This window comes from Homarus americanus, unplaced genomic scaffold (assembly GCF_018991925.1).
Source record: "Homarus americanus isolate GMGI-L3 unplaced genomic scaffold, GMGI_Hamer_2.0 scaffold48088, whole genome shotgun sequence".
Taxonomy (NCBI): domain Eukaryota; kingdom Metazoa; phylum Arthropoda; class Malacostraca; order Decapoda; family Nephropidae; genus Homarus; species Homarus americanus.
This window is the reverse complement of record NW_024719965.1, coordinates 1,173,035-1,199,211: the sequence shown is the minus strand read 5'-3', so window position 1 is coordinate 1,199,211 and position 26,177 is coordinate 1,173,035. Positions and strand designations below refer to the sequence as shown.

The 26,177-nt window shown below is 41.5% G+C and overlaps 1 protein-coding gene across 1 annotated transcript; it reads right to left on the bottom strand.

Moving 5' to 3' along the window:
* Positions 1–704: 704 nt before the first annotated feature.
* Positions 705–23,410, bottom strand: LOC121860351. The gene is made up of 4 exons (XM_042357445.1): positions 23,353–23,410; positions 6,660–6,842; positions 3,933–4,453; positions 705–2,187 (listed from the first exon to the last, which is right to left on the bottom strand). The coding sequence occupies exons 1-4, from the start codon at positions 23,382–23,384 to the stop codon at positions 1,115–1,117; spliced, it is 1,809 nt and encodes a 602-aa protein (XP_042213379.1). The 5' UTR covers positions 23,385–23,410; the 3' UTR covers positions 705–1,114.
* Between the last annotated feature and the right edge of the window lie 2,767 nt (positions 23,411–26,177).

The window sequence follows — 26,177 nt, the reverse complement described above, 5'->3', positions numbered from 1 at the left end:
ACAGGTAGCAGAGAGAAACATGAAGGCTGTAACACCACACAATAGTACAGTGTATTACACAGACGGTTCCGTAGAGCCCACCAGTACGAAGGCAGGAGCAGCCTTCACTATAGAAGGAGGTAACACGTCACTTTGGAGAACCTCAGATGGATGCTCTACTTTGCAAGTTGAGCTAGCTGCCATACTTGGAGCCCTAAGACATGCTCCCATAAACAATCAACAAGGCATTGTAATACACACTGACTCACACTTCGCCCAGTGGCGAAGAGGATAAAGGTAAAAAAACAATCATTGTATCCCAAGACAAGACTATCAAGAAAATGGAGTGATCCTACACAGGCCACTGGCCCCCTTCCATCGGCATGACCACCTCTAGTTTGGGACCGGTGGTGTTTTGATGATAATTCACTTATAAAATTTAGGATAAGAAAAAATATTAAGAATAGCGGACTGTGGTTAATATGAGGCCCTACTGTAGAAATATGGCGTGAAAAAAAAAGGTGAAGCAATTGTGTCAGATGTTCTTTGACTTACTGAATAAACGTCTTTGCTGTCTCTGCTACCCTGAATTCAGTCTTTTCACTGCACATTCTCTCGCTCAACTGATCTTTATGATATGTTTTCCTAACCCTGTTGTTCAGTCCAACTTCCCGGGGTCACCACACTGGTAAAATATAAAGTAGGGTTGAATTAAAAAAAAAACATTAGTTCGAAGATTTTAATATAAAACACATAAAATCCTTTTTACAAATAGAGTGGTTTTGGTGCTTTGAATATATTAATACGATTTATATAAATAAAGTTCCAGAAATAAATATTCATGAAGCTTTGAAAGTGAGATAAGACTTTGGGTTACATTTCTTCAGATAAATTTTTACATTGTGTCATCATCCCACAGAAATATATTACAGAAACAGTCTTGTGTGTTCACAGGCATTTTGGCTTGTTACAAAATATTATTTCTCTAGTTATTGACCTTATATTAAAAAGGCACGATGTCAGAGGAGATCGCCTAATGATTCCTGAAAAGTGCAACAACGACAACAACAACCCTGGAGGAAGTTTAGATAGACAATAGAGAGCATTTAAGAAGAGGTAAGACTGTCAAGAGTGGTTAAGAGAATGTGGGGTTGAAACACTGGCGGCAGTCCTTGTCCTGGAAACAACACTTCAGGTTACCAGGACAGTCGAAGTCATTGAAACATTCGGGGCGACAGAAAGGATCGCCGAAGAAAAATCTCTGGTTTTGTGCTGCCTGGCGAGTCACGCGGGTAGCGACCCCTTTATTGCTGGTTGTTTGGTGCTCGCCTTTATTGTGATCATCTTCAGTTGCCTCGGCTGATCGAGTGACCCGATCACGTGTCCTTGACCAGCGATTCAGGAGTCTCTCACGTCGATCATCACGATCTTTTCTGTTGGCTGATCGAGTGACCCGATCCCGTGTCCTTGACCAGCGATTAAGGAGTCTCTCACGTCGATCATCACGATCTTTTCTGTTGGCTGATCGAGTGATCCGATCACGTGTCCTTGACCAGCGATTAAGGAGTCTCTCACGTCGATCATCACGATCTTTTCTGTTGGCTGATCGAGTGACCCGATCCCGTGTCCTTGACCAGCGATTAAGGAGTCTCTCACGTCGATCATCACGATCTTTTCTGTTGGCTGATCGAGTGATCCGATCCCGTGTCCTTGACCAGCGATTAAGGAGTCTCTCACGTCGATCATCACGATCTTTTCTGTTGGCTGATCGAGTGATCCGATCACGTGTCCTTGACCAGCGATTAAGGAGTCTCTCACGTCGATCATCACGATCTTTTCTGTTGGCTGATCGAGTGACCCGATCCCGTGTCCTTGACCAGCGATTAAGGAGTCTCTCACGTCGATCATCACGATCTTTTCTGTTGGCTGATCGAGTGATTCGATCTTGTTTGAGTGGGTTCACAATTTCCTCATGCTCATCATTTTCCTCCTCTATTGAAGTAGATCTACGACTCCTGTTGCGTTCGTCTTGGCGTTCTTTTCGGCTGAGGCGACGTTCTTTTTCATCCTGTTGTTCCAGGACGCGCGCCTCCTTCTCAGGGGAGATAGTGGTGGATACAACGGAGGCTTGAGAGGACCCGCCACCTCCTGAGCGGAAGTGAAAACCCGGGCGAGGACACAACCCTGGCTTGGACGTCAGATGGAACGCTGAGGGTGAGAATGACAGTGTTAAGAAATATAAAATTATACACTGGGGCATATACGCGTGGCAAGACATGTAAAAAACTGGGTATACATACAGCTCACGTCTTTGCTAGACTCAGTTGAAGAATGGCGTGGCTCTTAAATGAAAAAGATAGGACCTAACCTATTGGTATCATAAACATAACCATTATTTATTCAGTTGTTTTTTATCTATACAGTTGCCTTTTTTTGTTCATGGAAATCCATTCGAAATAAAGATGGCTCACGACACTATTACACATTTAAGTGGCCGTTAAAAGGTTACAATGAACACGTCTGCAACATTGATGAATTTATATGAACTGAGGCAGAATATCTGGAGCAGAATTTGGCGATGATAACTTTCTGCAGTGTTTTGACTAAAAACTTTCATCCTATATATGTACATTTTTTTTTTATTTGCTATGGTATTTAAACGAGCAGAAGAAAATAACATTTGCATATCCAAGTGACAGATGCCATCAGGGTTTTTAAGAGAAACTTTCTAGTATCGTGAGGTAAGGTGACCGAGGTGCAAGAAAGGGCAAGCGTCAGTGACCTTGTAATCTGGAGATGAGCGAGAAGGGTGTGTTGCTCATGTGTGAGTGCATGTACAGCTAACTTTTGAACACACATCATTGTTTATCTCTGAGTGACTTTATATAAGCGGAGGTAACTCGCAGCACCTGTTAAGACTGTCCTCCCATACCTGAAGCTGGCGGAAGCTCGCCCCACAAGGGGTCACAGCTCAAGGTTGAAGAAGCAGCAAGTCCAGAAAACTGTGAGGGGTAACTTTTTCTGATTGAGAGTTGTGAACTCGTGGAACAATCTGCCAGAGAGTGTTGTGATGGCACCGAGTGTGAGCTCTTACAAGATCAGACTGGATAAGCACTGGAGCAGGTTCAGATACATTCAAAAAGCCAGTGCATGCCCAGTACTTGCCAACAGTGCGTAACAACCGTGACCGATCGCCCAAGCGGCTAACGAGCCGATCAGTGGTGAAGAGGGTAAAGGTAAAGGTAAGGGAGGACAGCATCTACCGCCTATCCTCGTTTCTTCACATGTCTTATACCCAGAGGATGTAGGTTTTAATTTCATAAAAAAGGTTGGCCTCCTCCAGAAAATACAAGGATTTAATTTAGTTATAAATATATGTCTGTTTTAGCGATACTGTATTTTAATATTATAATATTTTTCAAATACGAAACCATGTTTTTTAAGCAAACACGTCACATAAACTGTTTCGACGTCAGTGTACCATTTACATATCAGTCAATCAAGCTTTAGTGTTAATATGTGCTAATACTGAATTGTTTGACTGCATAAATGTTATGATAAAAACTATAATTTTTTGTTTACATATATTACTATATTTATACAAACATGTTCTCACCTCTTTTTACACATGATTGCTTGAGTGTACCGTGTTGTGTTTGTGTCATGAAATTTTAATATTTGTTAATATTGGATTCACTATTCTCGTAACAATGTCGGAATTAATCCGTAATTCCATTCATTTACAAAGATTGTTCATGTTCATTCAAGTGTAGTTTATATCCTTGTCGGAGGGAATATACAAATTTACATAGTAAAATATGTATTGATGAAAGTATACTTATACATTTGTGTTTAAAAGTGCGCAGATTTTTCAATATTAATATATAAATAGTTGTATTCAGTAAGGTATATTGTAAACTTACAGTTTTATCTTATACGGGTGTAATACTGACCTTCCTGAGGATTGCTGCAGACGAAGGAGCAGCTGGCGGGGCAACACTTCTGCAGGGTGGGACAGTGGAAGTCATTCTGGCACTCATTCACACAGGCCCCTCCTCCGAACTTGTTGAAGCTAGTGTGTACCCCAGCTGTCAGAGGGCACGTCCCAATCTTACCTCTTAGCGGTCCGGGTACTGCAGGAGGACGCAAGTGTCCTGGAAAGTGCCCTGGAATGTGTCCTGGGAATTGTCCTGTGAACTGCCCGGGAAAATGTCCAGGAATGTGACCTGGGGCATTTCCTGGGAAGTGTCCGGGGATATGCCCTGGGAACTGTCCAGGAATATGACCTTGGAGCTGTCCTGGGAATGTCTGAATTCCTGGACCAAGAGGACTTATTGGTCTGTTGTTAGGTAGGGTGAAGGAACAGCAAGTCCTGCTGGACTCACAACACCTGTGAGCCAAAGCCTGGTCGCTGACGGAACACCGCTGGCAGTGCTGGTCAGTGAACAGCCCCAGGAAGTCCACAGGAACAAATCTAAAGCAGTTAAAAGTTTATGCATAGTTAATAGTGGCTTTAGTTTAAGTCTAGCCGATCTGTATCTAGAAACAGGAACTCAATACTCGAGTCAAAACAATGACAGTCGTATGAGACTGAGTGATATAGAACTGTAAAGCGACATCGGAATAAATTAACATGGACTGGAATTAAGTGAAGGGACACAAGTGTGACGCTACCAGAAAGTACTAATAATATTTGAGTATGTCATTTACTAGGACTGTGTGTCTTAGATACTGATGGCCTCTGCAGTATAATAAAAACAAAATAGAGAACAGGATGTTTTGCTGTACTGTATAGTCACGGAAAAGAAACATGGCGGAATAAATCAAGGAAGACACTGTTTTAAAGATGATTGGCACTACAGAAAGAACACACCTGTGATAAAAAATTAGAATTTCCTATCCGATGAATCTAGCGAAAATAATTTTCGTGGAATCTTTACCTGACAGTATTAGTGCAGAGTCTGTGTACACAACACCTAGGTCTGAGTAAATAAGTATTCCTGGAGAGGCTGAACAATTATGACATACTCTATAGTATTTTCTCTTGCTCTTATCCCCATTAAAAATGTTTCTCACTCTTTTGTGTTCATCTGAGAAGAGCTATAAGAATGTTTTTGGCGTACCTAGCATTTTATATACATCTTAATGCCTTGCCTAATGTTATTGCTAACGTATTAAGTTAATTAATAGGATTTGTAATGTTGTGTGTTAACACAAAAGCCCATCAGTCCAGTAAACATATTTGTTTGCATTCGAGTGCACACGCCTGTGGGCGGAGGGAGACCAATGAGGTCGGAGGGAGTGCTTGGCTCAGCATCCACTGTTCTACTTTGAGAAACCTACCAGGTGTTGTGGGTAATGCTTATGGTCGCTATGCAACCTCCACTAAGGATCTCTGGACATCTCACACTTCAGTACCCTGGATGTGAAAAGATGGTGCTATTTGAGGTGCTTACTGTCGCTACTTTAAGCGACCTAATGATACCGGATGCAGAAATAGTCTTGTTATGCATGCCTGGGAAGGATCTCGTCTACCTAACAAGAGTAGAGTGTGAGATGGGTACCTCCTGTGTGTACCTTGGTGCTAAAAATGAGCTACAGTACCTGTATGTATTATGTGTATTATTGAATGTTCCTTATTCAGGTGATGTTGAGGATGTTGGTGTTATTGAAAATTACAGGTGATATTGGGGAAGGATTGACCTAGGTAAAGAGGTCAATGAGTTTGTATGGAGAGAGAAGACTTTAATTAATTATTTGGAGAAGGTCGGGTATTTTTGTGTGGTGGTAACCTAACTAATTGCTTGGGGAAGGTCAACTATTTTTGTATTGTGACTGAATGCATTATTTTTTATTAGGAAATAACGTAGTTAAATTATTGGTTGGTGTTTCACCCTTCCTTCCACTCTTAACTTGATTAATGAAAAACACGAACTCACAGTGCCTGGATTGCTCTGCCAGCTACCTAAAGAACACTACACATACTGTCCTGTGGTCTGGTGGCAGCGACCTAAATTTAAGAAGTAAGTTTAGTAAAACCCAAGGATTAAGTGATCACATTAAAGGGCACTATAAATGGTCCGCCCCACAAGTGATCACAGCTCAAGGTTGAAGAAACTATAAGTCCAGAAAATTGTGAGGGCAAATTTTTCGGAGTGAGAATTGTGAACTCTTGGAACAATCTGCCAGAGTGTGCTGTGACGGCACCGAGTGTGAGCTCATTCAAGGCCAGACTTGACCAACACTGGAGAAGGTTCCGATTATATTCAGGAGCCGGTGCATGACCCGTATCTGCTAACATTTCGTATCAGAGACGTGACCGACCGCCCAAATGGCTAACGAGCCGATCAGTAGCGAAGAGGATAAAAGTAAACTTTGCAGCTGGTGTAACGAAATTGCCCATGAGGAATAATAACCCGGCACCCTCACCTACCACCTCCATGTTGGATTCATGTCCTTGATTTGAAGATTATTCTTTCCATAGTCAACCATAACTCTTTGCCATCATCCCATCAATTAGTTTTGTTTCACTGAAATCTGTCCATCCACTCTCGCAGTATTATGGTTCATACACACAAACAGGAATTCTCGATCACTGATAGATAGCTTAATATAGAATGTCAGGCTCACAAAAACGAACATGACGTGAAAATAACAGAGTTAAAAAGTGTTATCAGTACCTGGTGTTTCCTGGCTTGGCGGGTGTTGAGACCTGGGTAACAGTGGGGTGGTGGAGAGGGGCCTTGGTGGTGGTGGCGGTGGAGGAACTGAGGGTGGGCGTGTCGCTCGCCTTATCCGGAAACCTGAACTGAGCGGCAGCCAGGCCCGCCCAGCACAACACTAACACTAGTACTGGTGCCATCCTGCAACACAAAAACACACACATACACACACCGTAATGACACCAAAACAAACACCAGTCATAGTAGTTGTAAGTTTATCTATGAAGTCTCAAAGTTATGATGATGATGGATAGTCACATATGGATAATACTACATCACAAAGGCATTCATCTTTAATAATTTAACAACCAATTATCTTAACTAATATCTTCCCCGCCAATATTTCCTCTCTCTCTCTCTCTCTCTCTCTCTCTCTCTCTCTCTCTCTCTCTCTCTCTCTCTCCTTTCTTCTTCATATTTTGTAATTTCTCTCTACGGTTCTTTGTCCCCTCGTTTTGATTTATCTCAAGGGGAATGTTCTTCTTCCGTCTAAATTGTCTTTTCTTCCCCTTTTCTGACTTTCTTTCTCGCTCTACCTGAGTCTGTTTCTCTATTTCGTATTTCCCTCACCTCAGTTTCTTCTCCTATGTCAGCTTCTTTTCTCCTTCCGTATCTTCCCTCAACCTTTGTCCTTCTTTTCTATCTCCTCTTTACTCTTCCTATTTCTCCCCTTTCTTTACTTCTTTACCTTTCTCCTCGATTCTTCTCTTTCCCTTCATTTCTCCTCCCCCCTCATTTCCTCTCAAAACAGAATAAATAACCTAACCTAACCAAAAAAAAGATAATATGTGTGTGTGTGTGTGTGTGTGTATGTGTGTGTGTTGAGTTCTGGGTGGTGCCACATAACGAGTGTTTGAAGTGACTGATCTGACATTACAATGACCAATTTCTAGTCACTTTGACCTTTTATAATAGTAAGGTGATCAATAGGCTACAGAGGTACAGTGTGACTCTCAACACCTTCCCTTCTGTTCAAAAAATGTACGGGTATTACACCTCGGAGTTTATATAGATATTATAAACTCCGTAAGACCCGTACTTATAGAATTTATCAGTACTTTAAGGAAACACTGCCCATATTTGATAGTTTACTGTACTAATAATCTCAATACGGATGGAAATTATCTCACGTCAGTAATGAAGTTTTGTCTACTGTGACAGGAATGTCTTATGTGGTCACTGAAAAGGGAAGAGTCAGAACTTATGATCAGTATAACGCAAACAGATATGTTTATGTGTTTGTATCTCTTGTTGAGAAATATGATAAAATTTTGGATAATCGGTGAATTCATCAAGATATTCTGCTTTAGGGTTACTCGAATCTTTGCCTATTTTTATGAATAATATCAAGGAATGTGCCAGGTATTCTACGCCACTGCTAAAACACTTGAAAGACTGACGCATGATCTTTGTTAGGTCTCGCAATTCATTTATTTTGTCACCATCATAAGTATTTCATGAGGTACACGGTCCTTGATATGATGAAAATGTTATCGGCATTTTGTGCATGTGTGGTGCCACGTGCCCACCCTCGCCACACTGCTTCTATCATATACTGTGCATCATACCGCCTGCCTCGCTCACCCACCAGCGACATTCTTATCAATCACCTCAGAGTTAGGTACCCATGTGCCAAGGTAGTACTATGTGGGGATTATAACGAAATTGACACTACTTATGTCGAGGACCAGCTGCTACTATCACAAGCTGTGAACTTCCCTACACACGGTCAAAATACCCTTGTCTTAACTGACTTAGTGGACCAGTACCAACCACCTTAACCAATGTCTCCTGTCGAGTGTAGCACACACCTATCAGTGTTCTGTCTCCAGCTGCCACTACCAGCCAAGTGCAGAGATCCTACATCAAGATCTATAGGCTGACTACTGACTCTGCAGTGCTTCTATTCGGGTAGTGGATAGTTCACCAACCCTGGACTGAAGTACTTAGTGTGGATGACGTGGACACCAAATGGATAAATTATACCAACACCACCACGGAAGCTCACCACCACTTCTTTCCCGGAAGTCCGTCAGATCACACCCAGCTGACTTGCCCTGGATCACACCTCGGATCAAAAGACTTGTGCAACAGAGAGACAGTGCCTTTTATCTCAATGACCACAACCGCCACAGGTCCTTTCGCAACCATGTCATCCGTGATATACACTCTGCAAAGAAGTCTCACTACCCAACCAAGCTGCAACACCATCATCAGTCAGTGGTATGGTAAGCTTAAAGAACTCTGTGGACTAAACAATAAGACACACCCTCTCCCCTTCCTTAGCCATCTCACTAATGGTGATGCAGCTGAGCAACCAAACAACCATTTCGCAACTATATGCCAGACACTCCCCGGGCTTGACACAACCACTCTCCCTGCTTTCTTACAAGCCCCCTTTCCCACTGACTTAGTGGAAGCATTTGAAGTAGCAAAACGTCTAGACAAACTGAAGTTAAAGCGCTTCACCACCCTCATTGACTTTCCAATGAAACTCTTCAGGGAGTTCTCCCCGGAACTAGCTAAACCCCTCTGCTCCATCATCAATGCTTCCCTCAGCCAAGCAAGATGCTCAGCTGACTGGAAGACCTCATATGCGTCACCAGTGCCCAAGTCAATCAGCCCACAATCCTTAAATGAGCTAGGACCCATTGCCATCACCCCCAATACCCAGCTTAATCTGCGAAGGTTTCGTTTTTGACTGGACTTATGCTGACATTGCAGGCGCCATAGATTCTCAACAATATGACAATATGGAAACTTCCATCGACTACATATACACCGCCATCTGGAAAAACGTAAGATGTCTGTGGCTGTCACCTTCATTGACTTCACCAAAGCATTTGACCTAGTCAACCACAACCACAATCACAACCAACAAAGCTATCGACCTCGGGTTTCGAAGAAGTCTTATACCATGGCTTACAGACTTCCTTAGTGACCGACGCCAAGCCATACGCTTCCGAGGGGCTGTCTCCACTTTTCAGTCACTCACTTGTGGCGTCCCCCAAAACACCAAGATGGGACCGCTCTGCTTTCTTATGCTTATCATTGATGCCCTGAGAGAAACCTCTGCTCGCTGGAAATCTGTCGACGACTCCACCATTGGGATCAGTGTGAACAACTCGGCTTCCGGCTACACCGCCCTCCAGAATATATTGAAGTCTCCAAAATTGGGCAACGAACAACCGTGTCACCTACCTCCATTACTTTGGGCCCCAACACTCTAAATTGGAAAAAAACACGGCAGTACAATTGTCAAATCCTTCAGTTTTCGTCTTCACCTCCTCCGCCAACTCAAGTCCCTCGGAGTTCCGGTGCCCGAGCTCCTCAGTACTTACTCAACATTTATACTTCCTAAGCTGACCTATGCCTCCCCTGCCTGGTCTTCGTCCCTAAATTCCACACAATGTAAACACCTAGAAAAAGTGCAAAAGAGGGCATGTAAGATTATTCTCTTCCCTTCCTACTCCACATATCAAGAAGCGCTCAACACATTGACCCTCTCGGCTCTCTCTGACCATCACCACGACCTCATCTGCAAATTTGGTGAGAAGCTTCTGCACCATCCTCGACACCGGCTTCTACTACCACCCGAGATCCCTCGTCTGAGAATTGCTGTTCGACACCACAGCTGAATCCAGCCCATACGAGCACGTGCCGATCGCTCTTAGAACAGTCCAGTCCCAACCATTAAAAAATTATCAGCTACTCGTAAACAACCAGTGAATTCACTCCCAGCCAATCTTACCTTTTTGCACTTTTACTATGTTGAAATGTTCTGTAGTATGACCTACTCTCCACCCTGTTATTATATATCATATTTGTGTCACTTACGTTATTTGTATATTATTTGTCAATCAAGTGACCCATTCCCCGTTTATGTAACTGTATACTTACAGCCTTCTTGCTGCCATGTCATTTCAATAAACCGTTAATTATTATTATTATTATTATTATTATTATTATTATTATTATTATTGTTATTATTAATATTATTATTATTATTATTATTATTATTATTATTATGAATGGAACACAGACTTTTAACCTCGGCCTGGAAATGAACACATGTTAGATAAATTGTGCAGTTCGCGCCAATTTACACCAACATCTTCTCTAGTCTCACACTGTTTACACAACTAAAACACAAATCCTACACATTCTTTACGGGTCACTTTCTTAACTCACACCAATCTCTCCCTCCTTCCATTCTCACTAACACAATTCTCCTCTCTGCGAGCACAACACGAAACAGTACAATGCTTCCTTGGTCGTACCTGTCGATGGCTATGCTGAGATCCAGTAGCGTCGGGCCTTATATACCATCACATTTCTTCACTCTCCATTCTCCTCCTCCCACTGCTCCTTCAAGGCTACCCCCGCCTCCCTCCTCCACCTCGGAACCACACTACGTTGGGGTGTGACCTCGTCTTATGGATGTACTATTTCCCTGTGATGACCCTTCTATCGTGACCAACGACTTCGTGGCTCCCCTTTTTCCTACACACCTGATGAACCTCCTACATACGTGCTGACCCTACACACCTGTTTTCCCTACACACACGTAAACACACACATTTAAATCCCCCCCCGACACACACACACACCTGCTGGTTTCACACACCGGCTGATACTATACACCTGCTAATTTGGCCCACATAAACTAGCCCTACACACCTGTTAATATCACAAACTTGCTGGTTCTAGACATCTGTTAGTCCTCCACACACTTTCACACATCTGTTAAATCTTGCTATTCCCACTCTGATGTTAGTACCACACACACACACATATATATATATATATATATATATATATATATATATATATATATATATATATATATATATATATATATATATATATATATATATATATATATACCCTGTAATATTGTACACACAGTCTCACACACATCCTATATTCACACATATACCACATATACATATCACATACACACCTGCTAGTTTCACACGCACATGCTATGCACACACCTGCTAGCTCCACTCTACGGTTAGCACCATACTCCTGCTAGTTCTACACACACACACACACACACACACACCGCTAGTTTTACACACACCTGCTCAGACACCTGCAACTCTTTCACACTTACACACCTGTTAGTCTATAACCTCAGACAGTTGCTAACCTATTACGGGATTCACTTCCAGGTATAACTATAGTCGATAATTGTCTTTCATCTGGCTTTTATTATGAGTCTTGGCCACAACGACGCTAGTCACTGGAGGGGAACCTCCTCACATATACACTTTCTCATGGGAACACAAGAGGCGGTGAGGCACATATGGGTGACTGACTCCTATGTCGTTTAAAGAGAAAGTCATAAACAGGCTGCCATGTGGAACATTTACAAATATAACGCGGGTGATGAAGCCCAAGATGCGTTATTGAGGGACGCTTGGAGGTCAGGGAGTGCGGGAGAATAACTTCCTCTCAGTTGGTTAGTCAGTCAGTCAGTCATGAAAGACGTTCAGTATACTGTTTAATGTTGCTTAAAAATTATTTCAAGTTGTTTAGCATCGTTAAATTAAACAATTTGTTTATGAACTGAAAGTCTCTGAAGGTACCAGAAAAATATGTATTGCATTCCCTTCCCTTATTTACAGTTTTCCCTGTCCATACTATATCTACAGTATGTCGCCCCGTTCACACCAAGGTCGGAACGGACATTAATCTGAAGCAAATTATCCGAACGAGTGAGTCAAGTTAACATCACATATCTCACACTGTATTCGAATCATATCTAATTCGATTCTTTCAAATTTAATCCTAAAGGGAAGACAGTTTCCCTCTCCCTAGAAAAGACAGTGAGTCGTGTAACATGTATTAGCTAAGTTGAGAAAATCACAATACCCACCGCGGCGTGTGCATATCGTCCATCTCCGGACAGTTTACGTCAGGTGGTTCCGGCCTTGGTGTGAGCGGGCCCTTAGTAATGTGCGTTTCCCCCAAGGTGTAAAGAGTATACCTTTATACCTGGGTTGCGATAGTGTTAAAGTATTACTGCGCTTCAACAACGAAGGTCTTTAAGCGCTTAACAAGGGAACCAGTTATACGTTATATCTGAATGCTTTAATGTACTTCATGTTATTTTTTATTATGATTTACTGACATTTATTTAACTATTTAAGAAAGGCATGTTCGTAACTATTAACATTAATACTGTACTTAGATTCGTCTATTCCTGGTAAAAGATTTATTTAGTAGCAGAGTAGTGCATGCCCAGTACTTGCCAACAGTGAGTAACAGAGACGTGACCGATCGCCCAAGCGGCTAACGAGCCGATCAGTGGTGAAGAGGATAGAGTAAAAGTAAAAAAAACTGAGGGCGCGGCGAACGTCAAACCCTCATGCGTAAAGTCTGCCACTACGACAGTTCATGTTGTATTGTGAGTGAGTTAGGCGGGTGAAGGTGACCAGTGGAGCGTAGTGGTCGGTCGTCTGGGAGTTTTGCTGACTCACACACTTGGCGTAATAAGATTTTTGACCTTGTGACATGGTAACGCCCGTTACGCCCTCTAGTGACGACTGTGACTCACGGTCGGTTAGTACCCTCTGCGATGGCTAATTGGTACAACTCTCACTACGTATGTAGCTTTCATTTCCGAATATCATTAGCTAGCCCTCAGACAAAAGTCATTGTATATTTCTTAAAAAAAAAAAAATTGTCTAAAGGGAAGGGCAGTAATCTAATAATTTTCTTAATCATGCAATTATATCAGGTTGCTATATCATTGATAGTTTCATCATGTACAGTATAATTTACCGTCACCGTCACATTATCAAAGCCATACACACACACAGTCAGAATCTAACGGTTACGTTGGTGAAGAGGAAATGGTACTGGGATGACAGTCTATAGGTCCCAGGTTCGAATCTTCAAGAAGGCAATGTGCGATTGATATCTAGTATAACACAATAAAACGAGTGTCGCCATATCCTCAACGAGTTTTTATATTAACCCAATTGGTTCACAAAAACCTAGACCACGGAGGGATATGTGTGTAGTATGTGACGTGGGTGGCCGGTAATAAAGTCACAGGAAAAAAGTCACAGAAAAAAAGTCACAATTTTGGCTAGGAAAAAAAGTCACAGGAAAAAAGGCACAATTAATTTATGGTGGCCGGTAAAAAAGGTTAGGTTAGGTTAGGTTAGGTTAGGTTACCATCAGTTCTGCATATTCCTTTACTGAAACTGATTGACATATTAACCTTAAAAAATGTGAGAATCCGATAGTTAACTTTTCTTTTTTTCCTGTGACTTTTTTTCCTGTGACTTTTTCCTGTGACTTTTTCCTGTGACTTTTTTCTGTGACTTTTTTACTTGGACTCGAAACTAACACTCTGGATTGACAGTGCTTCCCCGCCTGGAATACTGTCACCCTGTCTGGTACCCGAGGTATGTTAGGGACTGTCAGTTGATGGAAAATGTCCAGACTGGTGCCGGCACTTCGGCACTTCAGCTACCCAGAGAGATTAGAGCACCTGCAATTACCTAGCTTATACTACAGACGAGCAAAGGGAGACCTAATTGAGGTGTATAAACATCTCAAAGGGCACTACTGCAAGATTATTCTCTCCCCTTCCTACTCCACATATCAAGAAGCGCTCAACACACTGACCCTTTCGACTCTCACTGACCATCACCACGACCTCATCTGCAAATTTGGTAAGAAGCTTCTACACCATCCTCGACACCGGCTCCTACTACCACCTGAGATCCCTAGCCCGAGAATTGCTGTTCGACACCACAACCGCATCCAGCTCATAAGTGCACGAACTGATCGCTATAAGAACAGCCCAGTCCCAACCATTGTAAAAATTATCAATAACTTGTAATAAACCAGTGTATTCACTCCCAGTAAACACTACTCCTTGCACTGTCACTATGTTGAAATGCACTGTAGTTTGAGCTTTTCCCCATCTAGTTATTATATATCTTATTTGTATCACTTATGTTACTTGTATATTATTTGTAATTCGAAACCCATTCCCCAAATATGTAACTGTATATTTTCAGCCTTCTGGCTGCCAAGCTATTTCAATAAACCGTTAATTATTATTATTATTATTATTATTATTATTATTATTATTATTACTCAGTCGAGTGTCCTTACCTGGAGCAGGCGGACGCTCTCCCCACAAGGGGTCACAGCTCAAGGTTGAAGAAGCCGCAAGTCCAGAAAACTGTGAGGCCAAACTTTTTCGGAGTGAGAAGTGTGAACTCTGGAACAATCTGCCAGAGAGTGTTGTGACGGCACCGAGTGTGAGCTCTTTTTAGACTAGACATGACCAGCAATGGAGCAAGTAATGGGCAAGCACTACTGCATGCCCAATACTTGCTAACAGTGCGTAACAGAGACTTGACCGATCGCCCAAGCGGCTAACGAGCCGATCAGTGGTGAAGAGGATATAAGTAAAAAAAAAAAAGTTACGCCTTGTGATTACTGTCAGAAACTCTATAGTGTCTCCACGTCGTGTTTGATAATACGTATTACTGTTGGAACATTACCTCTTCTACATATTCATGACTCGTTCTAAAATTATAAGTGAAATCGCAACAAAGTTAGTCATTATTTTACTATCATACTTTAGAAAAGCCAACGACACTGAAACGTACGCGGGAGTATGACTGCCCGACCACCAACTTTCACGAACAACTTGAGCGCAGATTCTAAGGAGGATCTCGGGGGTGTTGTTGTAATGACGTTATTGCTGCCCTTCAACAAATTAGTTCTTTAAGCGCGTGACAATGTTAGTAATTGCACTGTTCCAACGACATTCTAAAAAATTATGAGAGATAAAACTCTTCTCGGGGGTCTTTTTTGAGCTAGTTCTATAGCAATATGTAGGGTGTCAGTGCTCAAACGTCTACGTACACGTCGCCTTCACCTACGATTTTTGCCCAATGTCAACCCGTAAAGCAACAGTTGTTGCGTAAAGGTATTGTTTGTTACGCCCATCCACAAGGTTGTGATTGTGGGTATGAAGGCAGCACCCCATCTCACAGTCACGGCCACCTGTAACACTTTGATGAAGGGAAAGGACCAGTGTCTCTTGCGTGAGTGTGTGTAAGAACACTCGCCTTGTGCGAGAACAATTCTTGTTTACATACCCTCGAAAAACTGTGTACAAGGGGTGAAAAAGAGTCTCAGAGGCGGATTATTAACGGCGTCAAGTCAAACCGAAAGGCGTTTTACCGCTAAGCAAAGTCGAAATTAAAAAAATGCGATAGGCGTATCGGACCTGAGGCTTGAAGATGGTAGTTACGCAGATTCTGGCCAGGGCAAGACGGAGTCATTGAACAAATTATTTTCCTTGGTGTCCACACGAGAGGATGCGGTCAATCTTCCTACGTTTGAGGACAGCCGGTTTGACAGTGCTGACCCACATTGTGTTCTCAAAAAAGGATTTAAGAATAAGTTGTCAAAAGCTAAAGGTTCATAGCAGTCCCGGCCCTGAAATGGTGCATCCCAGAGTGCTAAGAGAGTTGTGCAACGAGCTTGTTGAGCCCCTGAAGCTCCTGTTCTGTAAATGCCTGAATGAGCAAAAGGTCAACAGTGGTTGGAAAGTGGCTTGTGTGAGTCCTATTTTCAAGACGAGCGATCGTCATTCCACGAATAATTATAGACCAGTGAGCCTGACCAACATATTGTGTAAAGTAGAGGAGAGCATCATCGTAAGATATGCCATGATGGAACACCTGCTTCGAAACAACCTTGTAAAGACTGCCAGCACTGCTTTATGCCGGGACGCGCCTGCTTAACACAATTACTCAAGGTACTGGATGTTTGGACCCAAATTCTGGAACAGGGTGACAATATCGATAATATATACCTTAATTTTTGCCAAGGCTTTCGACAGCGTACCCCATGAAAGGCTGAGAATTAAACTGGAAGGGTACGGGATTCAAGGAAGTGTCCTAGCGTGGATCAATTATTTTCTGCTTGATCACAAATAGAGTGTGGTGATTAATGATATGAAATCCTCATGTGTATCCGTGACAAGTGGGGTACCATAGGGCAGTGCATTGGGCCTGTTGTTGTTTGTTTGTTTCATAAATGATATGCCGGAAGCGATACACTTTTCCATACACATGTTTATGGACGATGACAAGTTATTCAGGGAAATTAAGAACCAAACAGACTGCGATGAGCTGCAAGAAGATCTCTGTGAAATGGCTGCTGAGATTCAATGTCACGAAGTATAAGAGGATGCACCTGGGTCGTACCAACGGTAAGGAAGCATACCCTATGTCCCAACGGGATGAAGAAACTATTTTAATAGAGACCGAATGCAAAAAGGGCCTAGGTGTGTATGTTGACAATGAACTGAAGTCCTCAGCCCATTGTGAAAAAAAGATAAATGGAGCAAATAAACTAGTAGGTCTTATAAGAAGGTCGTTCAGATATCTAGACGATCCGTCCCTCATAACGATCTTCAAGAGTGAGGTGCTTCCCCGCCTGGAGTACTGTCACCCCGTCTGGTCCCCGAGATATGCTCGGGACTGTCAGTTGATTAATAATGTCATGCACTTCGACACCTCGGTTATCCAGAGAGATTAGAGCGCCTGCAACTGCCTAGATTATACTACAGACTGGCAAGGGGTGACCTAATTGAGGTGCATAAATATCTCAAAGGTTGAAGAAGCTACGAGCCCAGAAAATTGTGAGGGCAGCCTTTTTTTAGTGAGAATTGTGAACTCTTGGAACAACCTGCCAGAGAGTGTGTTTTTTTTTTGTTTTTTTTTGGCACTCCCCTACATCATTGTGTAAGGTGAAGCGCAGAAGCGTTCACAGCGCCCAACAGGGAAGCATGCTAAGTTCATGCTTGCCTTTATGTCTCATGAGTTAAGGGCATAGAAGCCTGAAGAGTCAAGGGCGTAGAAGCCTGAAGAGTCAAGGGCGTAGAAGCCTGAAGAGTCAGAGGTTTATGTCCTCAAGTTATTGGAAGCTCCAACAACTTGTCCCTGAATACGAATTCGCAACTTTCGACTTACACCAGTTACCTACTTTACTGCTAGGTGAACAGGGACTAATGGGGGCTAGGAAGTAAGTCCAAACAACTTCCACCGGCCCGGGAATCGAACCCGGGACATCAGAGAGTGTTGCAACAGCATCGAATGTGAGCTCATTCAAAGCCAGACTTGACCAACACTGGAGCAGGTTCAGCTACATTCAGGAGCCGGTGCATGCCCAGTACTTGCCAACAGTGCGCAACAGAGACGTGACAGACCGCCCAAGTGGCTAACCAGCCGATCAGTGGCGAAGAGGATAAAAGTAAAAGTAAAATGTAAAGCACGGTAAGATCTCTGCTGGTCCCTGATACAACCTAATTGTGGTTAATTGTGCGTAATATCCTGCTCAAGGTGTAGGTGGGGCAGAGGGAGTGTCACAAGTCAGAGAGTTGTTCAAAGTTACCTGTGTGGTGAGGTCAGTGTCCTTCTTCGCGGGCACACACACACACACACACACACACACACACACACACACACACACACACACAATGTTCGTACATGGATAGTGACACACGCAGGGATACAATTCATAACCATATACAAAAGTTATTCACATTTTATTTTTTTTGTATTGTGTAATGTATACTGTATGTGTGAGAGTGAATGTGCGCGTTTTTAAATGTATATTTGTGTATGTGTGGTATTTATTTTAATAGATGAAATCGATTGACGGGGTTTTTGTCGAATATGAATTACATGTAATTTATTGCCCCTATCATTTTTTTTAAATTAACCGAACTGTAATAGACTATGCGTAAGTCTATATAAGGTAATCCAAGTAACTAACCCGAGCCTAACTTCGCCTTGGTTAAACTGAAATATTAAAGACTTCATAATTGTTGCTCAAGTTATTGTGGATAAATGGTAAAAGGGTTAAATTTACATATTTTGCGTCTTGAGTTAAATTATATGATTGTCGATATTCACACAGCAGACCAGGTTGGCTGAGTTGCACAATTTCATATCTTATGTCTTAAAGTAGAACATTTTACGATACTGTCACACAACGTAAATAGTATCTGGTTGTCATCATCATCACTACAACCGCCATGATTGCACTTTATCCTCTTCGCCACTGATCTGCTTGTTAGCCACTGGGTGGTCAGTCACCTCTCTGTTACGCACTGTTGAAAGTACTGATCAGGTACGGGCTCCAAAATGTATCCGTACCTGCGCCGGTGTTGGTCAAGCCTGGTGCTGAATGAGCTCACGCTCAGTGCCGTCCCAAAACTCTCCAGCAAAGAGTTCACGTCTCTCATTAGTATTGTGATGTTTGATTTTCAGGTCATTAATTTTGTCGCGAGTGTTTCTTTGGATGTGATTATGAGGTTGGTGTTGTTGTGTTGTGTTCTTCCCCGAGGAGGGGTCAAACTCAGTGCACGCACACACACACACACACACACACACACACACAAATATTTTTCCGTAATTACTTTTATCTCGTATGATTTTTGCCACACCTAACTGTCGCTACACAAGCCATCGCACAATCACACAGACACTTCATTTTGATGATTACCTTTTGTAATCTGTGAGTGGAGAAAGTCTCACAGGTACACGAGGTGTGTGCAACCATTCGTCCACACTGTTACGTAATTGTTCACACCCCACGCTGAAATAATTATCGGGTCGGTTCTCGTCTCCGAGAATATTCCCTCGCGGAGTCACTAGTGCAAGCAGCCTGGATGCGTGCGTGCTTGTCTCTGCTTGTGAACATTTCAGAGAGAGAAAGAAAATATTACGAAATATATGTGCCTTCATATTCGAAAAATATATAGGTGTGTGGGTGCAATAAGATATAAGAAGCATGTCATTCGGGAATGATTTTTGATGTTTTGTGAAAGAAATTTAATAATACACAGAATAATCGTGTCTTTGAGTACTGTAAAGGGGAAATCTTAATATTTTTGTATGGATTTTTTTTCGGAATATAAAATAGAACACAATTTGCAGTGAAACAGCTATAGCGATTTGGGTCTGTTCTCTTATAAATTATTGCATTTGGGAGACCCGGGAAACACTAGACTGACTAGACTAGAGAGTGTAAAGGCAGAATATATCGGTTATCAGGGGACGGACTACAGTGTGTTTTAGCAGTTAACTCAGATTTTCATAAGCCAGAAAATTAGTGAGATTTGGTATTAGTCAAGTGGTAATATTTTACTATAAATTAGCCGCACAGACAATTAATTAAGCGCCCTGAATTCTATTACGTAGAACATCTTACGAAAAGCTATAAATTGTATCATTTTTTTGTATACGGTATACTACTGTAAACGAGGATTAAAAAATGGTTAAATAATGTGAATGATCAAAATGCGTCTTCCTTCTACGTCAGTGGTGCTCAAACTTTTTGCGTTACGTGACCCAAATTAGATAGCCAAATGTGTGATGAGGGCCACACACATTGACTTTAATGTGAATAAATTTAGAAAAATTAAGTAAATAATCCACACATTAATAAAAGTAATTATTAAGCATTAACCTTGTCAAATTATGAATGGTAATTACACAAAGGCTTTATCATTGAATATAAATTTTCAAATTAATTCCTAAAAAATAAAATAAAGCCTTTATTTATTCATTTTTATGTAATTTCCTAATAATTTCGAGGGCCGCACTAAATCTCCTTGAGGGCCATATGTGGCCCTCAGACCATGGGTTGAGCACCCCTGTTCTAAGTGATTTACAAGTGTGAATCGAGGAAGAAAAAAAAGGAGGAGGAGGGAGAAGAAAATTAACAAGGGCCAATATTTGCAAAAGTAATTAGACATTTCATAGTCACTCCAAAATTTAAAGCAAAACGCCCGAGACATCAAAGCCCCAAGTGAAAGCAATAATAATTGCTGTTAACCGCGTATTTATGTCTGACAATAATTCATACTTTCTTTTAACACTTAAGCCACAGATTCTTATAGCAATTTTTGAGCGTGTCATCATGGGATTTTTATGTGAAAGGTAATCAGAGTCAGAAGGTGGCGGCGGCGAATGAGTGAAGCAACAGTGTTTTTCTTTTTTCTTTACGGGGATCAGACCACCCGGGCACAGGTCACCGACCCACATCGGGGCCTGGGGTGGCGAAAATGTAATAATAATAATAATAAATAATAATAATAATAATAATAATAATAATAATAATAATAATAATAAGGAAATAAAAAAAAAGATCAAGAGTGAGAAACAATTGAGACCCTGCAATCGTGTGTAAATGAGGCACAAAGTTAGATCAGTAACCTGGGACTTGGTCACAATTTTTGTGATGCCATATGGCAGCAGGGTCTACCATTAGACAACACTTTATGCTTCCAAAATTCTTCCCAGGCGGTAGTACCTCCCTGTTTGGTAGCTGCCAACTGCCTACTACCTACAGTACTACCTCCTGCGGGTGACTTCCTCACCACAGGAATGGTCAGTGCATTACTACCACTGCTGTGAGGCAGGAAACACCTGTGCACACAGTTAATATGTTCTTAGAAGCACGAATATGAAAATCAGCCATGCGTGTACAGTCTAAGAAACAACTATCTTCCCAAGTTTTGGCGAATACATCACGGAAAGTTGAGCCATCAAACGCACTCATCTACGCACCTCCTAAACAGATGATATGATATTGAAACAGTTTATTTAGCCAGAAAAACACAGATACAGATTCGATATAATAACAATATTAACATGGCTGAGCCAGTTGAGAGCCTTAGCTTTCTTGAAGGCAACTAATAATACTGTACATTTAACTCAAGGGAGTATTACCTAACATTTAGTATCATCTGGAATAGTAGTAAGAACATATCAGAATGTTACCAAGGTTATCATTTCGTTATTTATTTATTTTCTTTATTTTTTACATTTATATTATAAGTATATACATATTTTAAAGTGGTGTTGATATGCATAAATATGATAAGGGAGGGAAGCAGTACAACATGGGTTGTATTAAGGTGGAACAAGTGGACAGAGCTGTCAGTATCATGTCTAGTCGGCAAATATAATTATTGCAATGGTAATTTCTATCTCTCGACATGATAATTTATAATATAATGGTTTTGGTGGTAAAATAAAAGCAGGAATATAAAGTAGGTATTACAAAAATATTAATACTTAGACAATGGAATTTTTTTAAAGAGATGATTTAAAGGAAGAGATATTTTATGGAGGTCTGGGAATGAGAGGAACGCGGGTGGGGGGTGGGGTGTCTTAGCAGCTCTGGGTGTCTCAAGTTGTATTGTATCTCTGACTATTTCGGAACTGGGAATATATTATTCGTTGAAAAACTCGAAGCTTGTATCTAGTCAGGCATACTAACTGATGGTTACGCTTTCATTATATAATTCGCCAGGTTTTAATATTCATCGGCCAAAGCTGGGAAGATATGCCTCTTACAAACACCCAGAACCAACGTATCCACTTGCAAAAGAATATTTAGTTTTGTATAATTTTGCTGAAAATATCAATAACTGACGGTGTCCGCCGGAGACTTCACTTAAAGGCGACTAGGGTTTCTTTGCTTTCAACTCCCCCCACTACACATCAATTTATGTAGGCCTACTTATATGGATTCTGGTTTTCACGCTTCATAACACAGCATAGTCATAAGGATTTGCTTTGCTATGTGTTTAAGAGAGGATTTGTAACATCTTTAGATTCCAGATAGTATTATCTCAAACTATTGGATTAGCGTATCGGCTATTGCAGCTTTATCTTGTGAATATCACAACGTCTATGTTGATTTCTTAAATGGTGGACTATAGTTCGTAAAACACTCCCCTACCATCTACAGCTACACATTCAATAAGACGGTTACCTTCATGTTCACATGAAAATGGTCCAAATACCGCCAATTTACTAATTTTCTCGCAAATGTTAGCCTCTGAATCTTTGAATAAAATTTTGAAAATTTCCTTGAAAACTAAGGAAGATAATTCCTTTATATTACAACAGTAATGGGTGCTGTTGTTATATTTCAATCATTCACACACAATGTTGCTTATCTAGTATATCAGTGAGTGTATCGTGGCCTGGGTGTGCCATGAACTCTTGTCTACCTGGTTGTCAGACCTCTTTCATATCCAGCGGTTTTTTTTTGTCGCGCGGCTTAGAAATCAATGGAGGTCAATGGGATCTTTCATGCGGACGTCCATTGATGTCTAGGTTGTCGTGGGACAAAAAAAGACTGTGTGAGAAAGAAGCCTGACTTTGGAAGTAAGGCAGGTCAAGGCAATACCTTCCAAACACATCAGCGACCTCTGTACCTCTCAACAATAACTTATTTGGAGACTAATTTGAGGCATTATTATGACTACTGATATGGATGTCATGGGAATTAAACAGCTTAATTGTATTTACAGTACTGTACTAATTAGGTGAGGCAACCCGGGGATGAAATGGAGAGTAAAATATTCAACAGTTTTTATACGTACCTAAATACTTGGCTGTAAGGTGAACAACCAACAGAGTGAAACTGTAACCAAGAAAATATGAATATGGCAAGGTGTCTGGAGAATCACTTCTCTTTGACAAATATTTAAAACTAAGAGGACCACCGCTGCGATGACATTTCTTATCTCTGATGCTACTGAGAATAAAAAAAAATGAAGACCTCTATCACTCACAGTGTGACCCTGCTGGTGTGGCGGTGTTCCATTAGACTGGTGTCTGTGACTGTGTGCTGTTGAGTGCGAGGCTAGGCTCCGGAGGATGCAGGGGGTGACTTGTTGAGTGTACTGGTGCCCGCATACAAATTACCGCTACATGATCAATATAACTTATACATAACGAATATTTTTTTCAGACAGAAGGCTGCCAGTGTGTTAATACAACCCACATTTGTAGATGGTGATTGTAATGATTTTGATTTATACACTGCAACTAACTATATACTACATTATAATAAAGAAGACTGTCATGATTGTTATTGTGTAACCGAGTAAAAAAATTTCTATTTTGTTTTCACGTGGATTTTTTCTTTTGTTACAGGTAATTATGTTCTTTGCTGAATAAAGCCTATTAATGAGAATCTGGCTTATACATCATTGATATGATTATACATACAAAGGAAGATAACTACTGGTTATTGCACACGAAAGAACTTGCTATTATATTGTACAATAAAAGAATATAGTCATGAATAAAACCGTAATTAACATTGAAGTCAAATAATGAAAGGCGCAACGACAAATTAGACAAGTGGCGCTTTACAAATGAAAATAACATCAGTTGAGCTACAGGTGTTGTCATCGCCTTTGAAGGTAGTTGAATATTTATATAGAGACAGTGACTCGTAACTTTTGCGATTTGCAGTACTGCAGTAACGGATTTATCTGGACATAGGTAGAGACATCTCTCATTTGTTTCGCCCGTCCGATGCACACCATTGGCCTCCTGTAACCTTAACCTTTGACTGACACTGATAAATCTTTTTCGTACGCAAACAGGCACAACCAACCTATGTAGTGATTGCAGACTTTCTTGTCCTTCGGGCGTAGATAAGAGAATTGCTATTACTTATTCACCATTGCGGTAATAGATGATTTACATGATAGCGTTTCCCACGTGCAAGCTCCGCCGCCTTCGCTGACTGGCAAGTCATATTCTCCCCCGTCAAGGGTTATACATACTACCCCCTTGCGTGGTGTGTCACTCAGGTGGTCGTGAGATAACCAGCTCGTGTGACTTTCCCTCTCAGGAGCACCACTAGTGCGGCTCCCTCGGTTTAATTAAGACTGGCAGAAAAAACAACTTGGGAGTGAGGGCAAGTTACGGGAATGTGTGTGTGAGTAACTTCCAGGCAGGGCACCCGAGCACGTCCACGCCACTCACCCAGTTACCTGCAAGTCATACAGGCTATAACAGTGACTGTTGTCAACTATCACTACAGTCTATAGCCGAATGAGCAACACATATGATGCTATTATATACCAAGTGTTAAAAGAGCTCACGAAGCTGCTACGTTGTTTACTTTCTATCGCGGTCTATCTTCATATCACGTGGCACATCATTAACAAACTTCAACATATGTAAAATGATCAAAGTAAAATATGTATTGTGAGATGGTAAACATCGTGTATACTTTATAAAAATAAAACAGTTGCTTTTCATACTTTAGTCCACATTTTGAATGAACAGGTCTCTTGTTGAGGAAATACACATACTGCATTTTATTTTAATTTCTTTAACTGTTCAAATGTGTATTCTGCAAAAAAGTATTTGATTTGAAAACCTTAGTGGTTTGGTTTGTGAATCCCACCCTGGCTTAGCTCGGGGATCGTGTTCACATGATATAAAAGGGACGCCAAGAGTCCTGGTCAGGGAACACCAGAGATGTTATTACTTTTGCTTTTTATTTTTATCCTCTTCGCCACTTGGGCAAGTACTGGGCATGCACCGACTCCTGAATGTATCTTTACCTGCGCCAGTGTTGGTCAAATCTGGTCTTGAAAGAGCTCACACTCGGTGCCGTCACAACCCTCGATGATACATGTAGAGTGTTCCAAGAGTTCACAACTATCACTCCGAAAAAATTTGCCCTCACAGTTTTCTGGACTTGTGGCTTCTTCAACCTTGAGCTGTGACCCCTTGTGGGCCGGACGTCCGCCAGCTCCAGGTATGGACACTCGTCTGAGTAGTGCCCTCTGAGATGTTTACAAACTTCAATAGGTCACCCCTTGCCCGTTTGTAGCATAAGCTAAGAAGTTGCAGGCCTTCTAATCTGGGTAACTGGGGTTCCGTAGAGGAGGCACCAGTTTGGCGGCCCTCCTTCGGACGTTTTAACTCAGTTGACAGTCTCTAACATATCTCGGGGACCAGACCGAGTGACAGTACTCCAGACTGGGAAACACCTCACGACTAGATACTTGAACGACCTTATGAAACCTACTAGCTTAGTAGCTTGATTCACCTTCTCACAATAGCCCTAGAACTTCAGTTCGTATTGAACACACTAGCTATTACAACTTTTCTCAACTGGTTTGAGACGACTGGCACTACAACGTAAGTTTTTCTTAAGTGATTTCATATACATCTTCTCAAATCTGGTTTTTAGTTTAAAAAAGAAGATATAACTTTATCAACAGTTTCCCATACTAAAGGGGTGCTGAACCATGTAGTAGAGAGCAAGTATTAAGTTGTTGATGTCAGGAGGTGCCTTTAGGGCCTAACCTTGAAGATCTGTAGTGCGTGTTATATGAAGCTGTGTAATTATTCTGTGGTACGCCGTTAATGGGATTTTCAGCTTTCTCACGCGGTCTTCATACATCAGGTTCCTCAGCCCAAATAACAATTTCGTCATCACTAAACACTTAGCAGACGTATCGACTACTCCGTCATACTCTCTCTGATACTGTACACGACGTGTGTATTATGCACTGTAATCGGTCGGCCAACTACAGACAAAGTAAACCCGCATGTTTCCTGTTGTCAGGGTGAGGCAAGTGTGATT

Excerpts from the sequence above, each read along its gene's own strand:
- LOC121860351 (XM_042357445.1), bottom strand. The coding sequence starts at position 23,384 with ATGGAACACCGCCACACCAGCAGGGTCACACT. Across the intron at positions 4,454-6,659 it reads GCCAAGCCAGGAAACACCAG|ATTTGTTCCTGTGGACTTCC; the intron begins GTACTGATAACA and ends TAACTGCTTTAG. Across the intron at positions 2,188-3,932 it reads CTGCAGCAATCCTCAGGAAG|CGTTCCATCTGACGTCCAAG; the intron begins GTCAGTATTACA and ends TCTCACCCTCAG.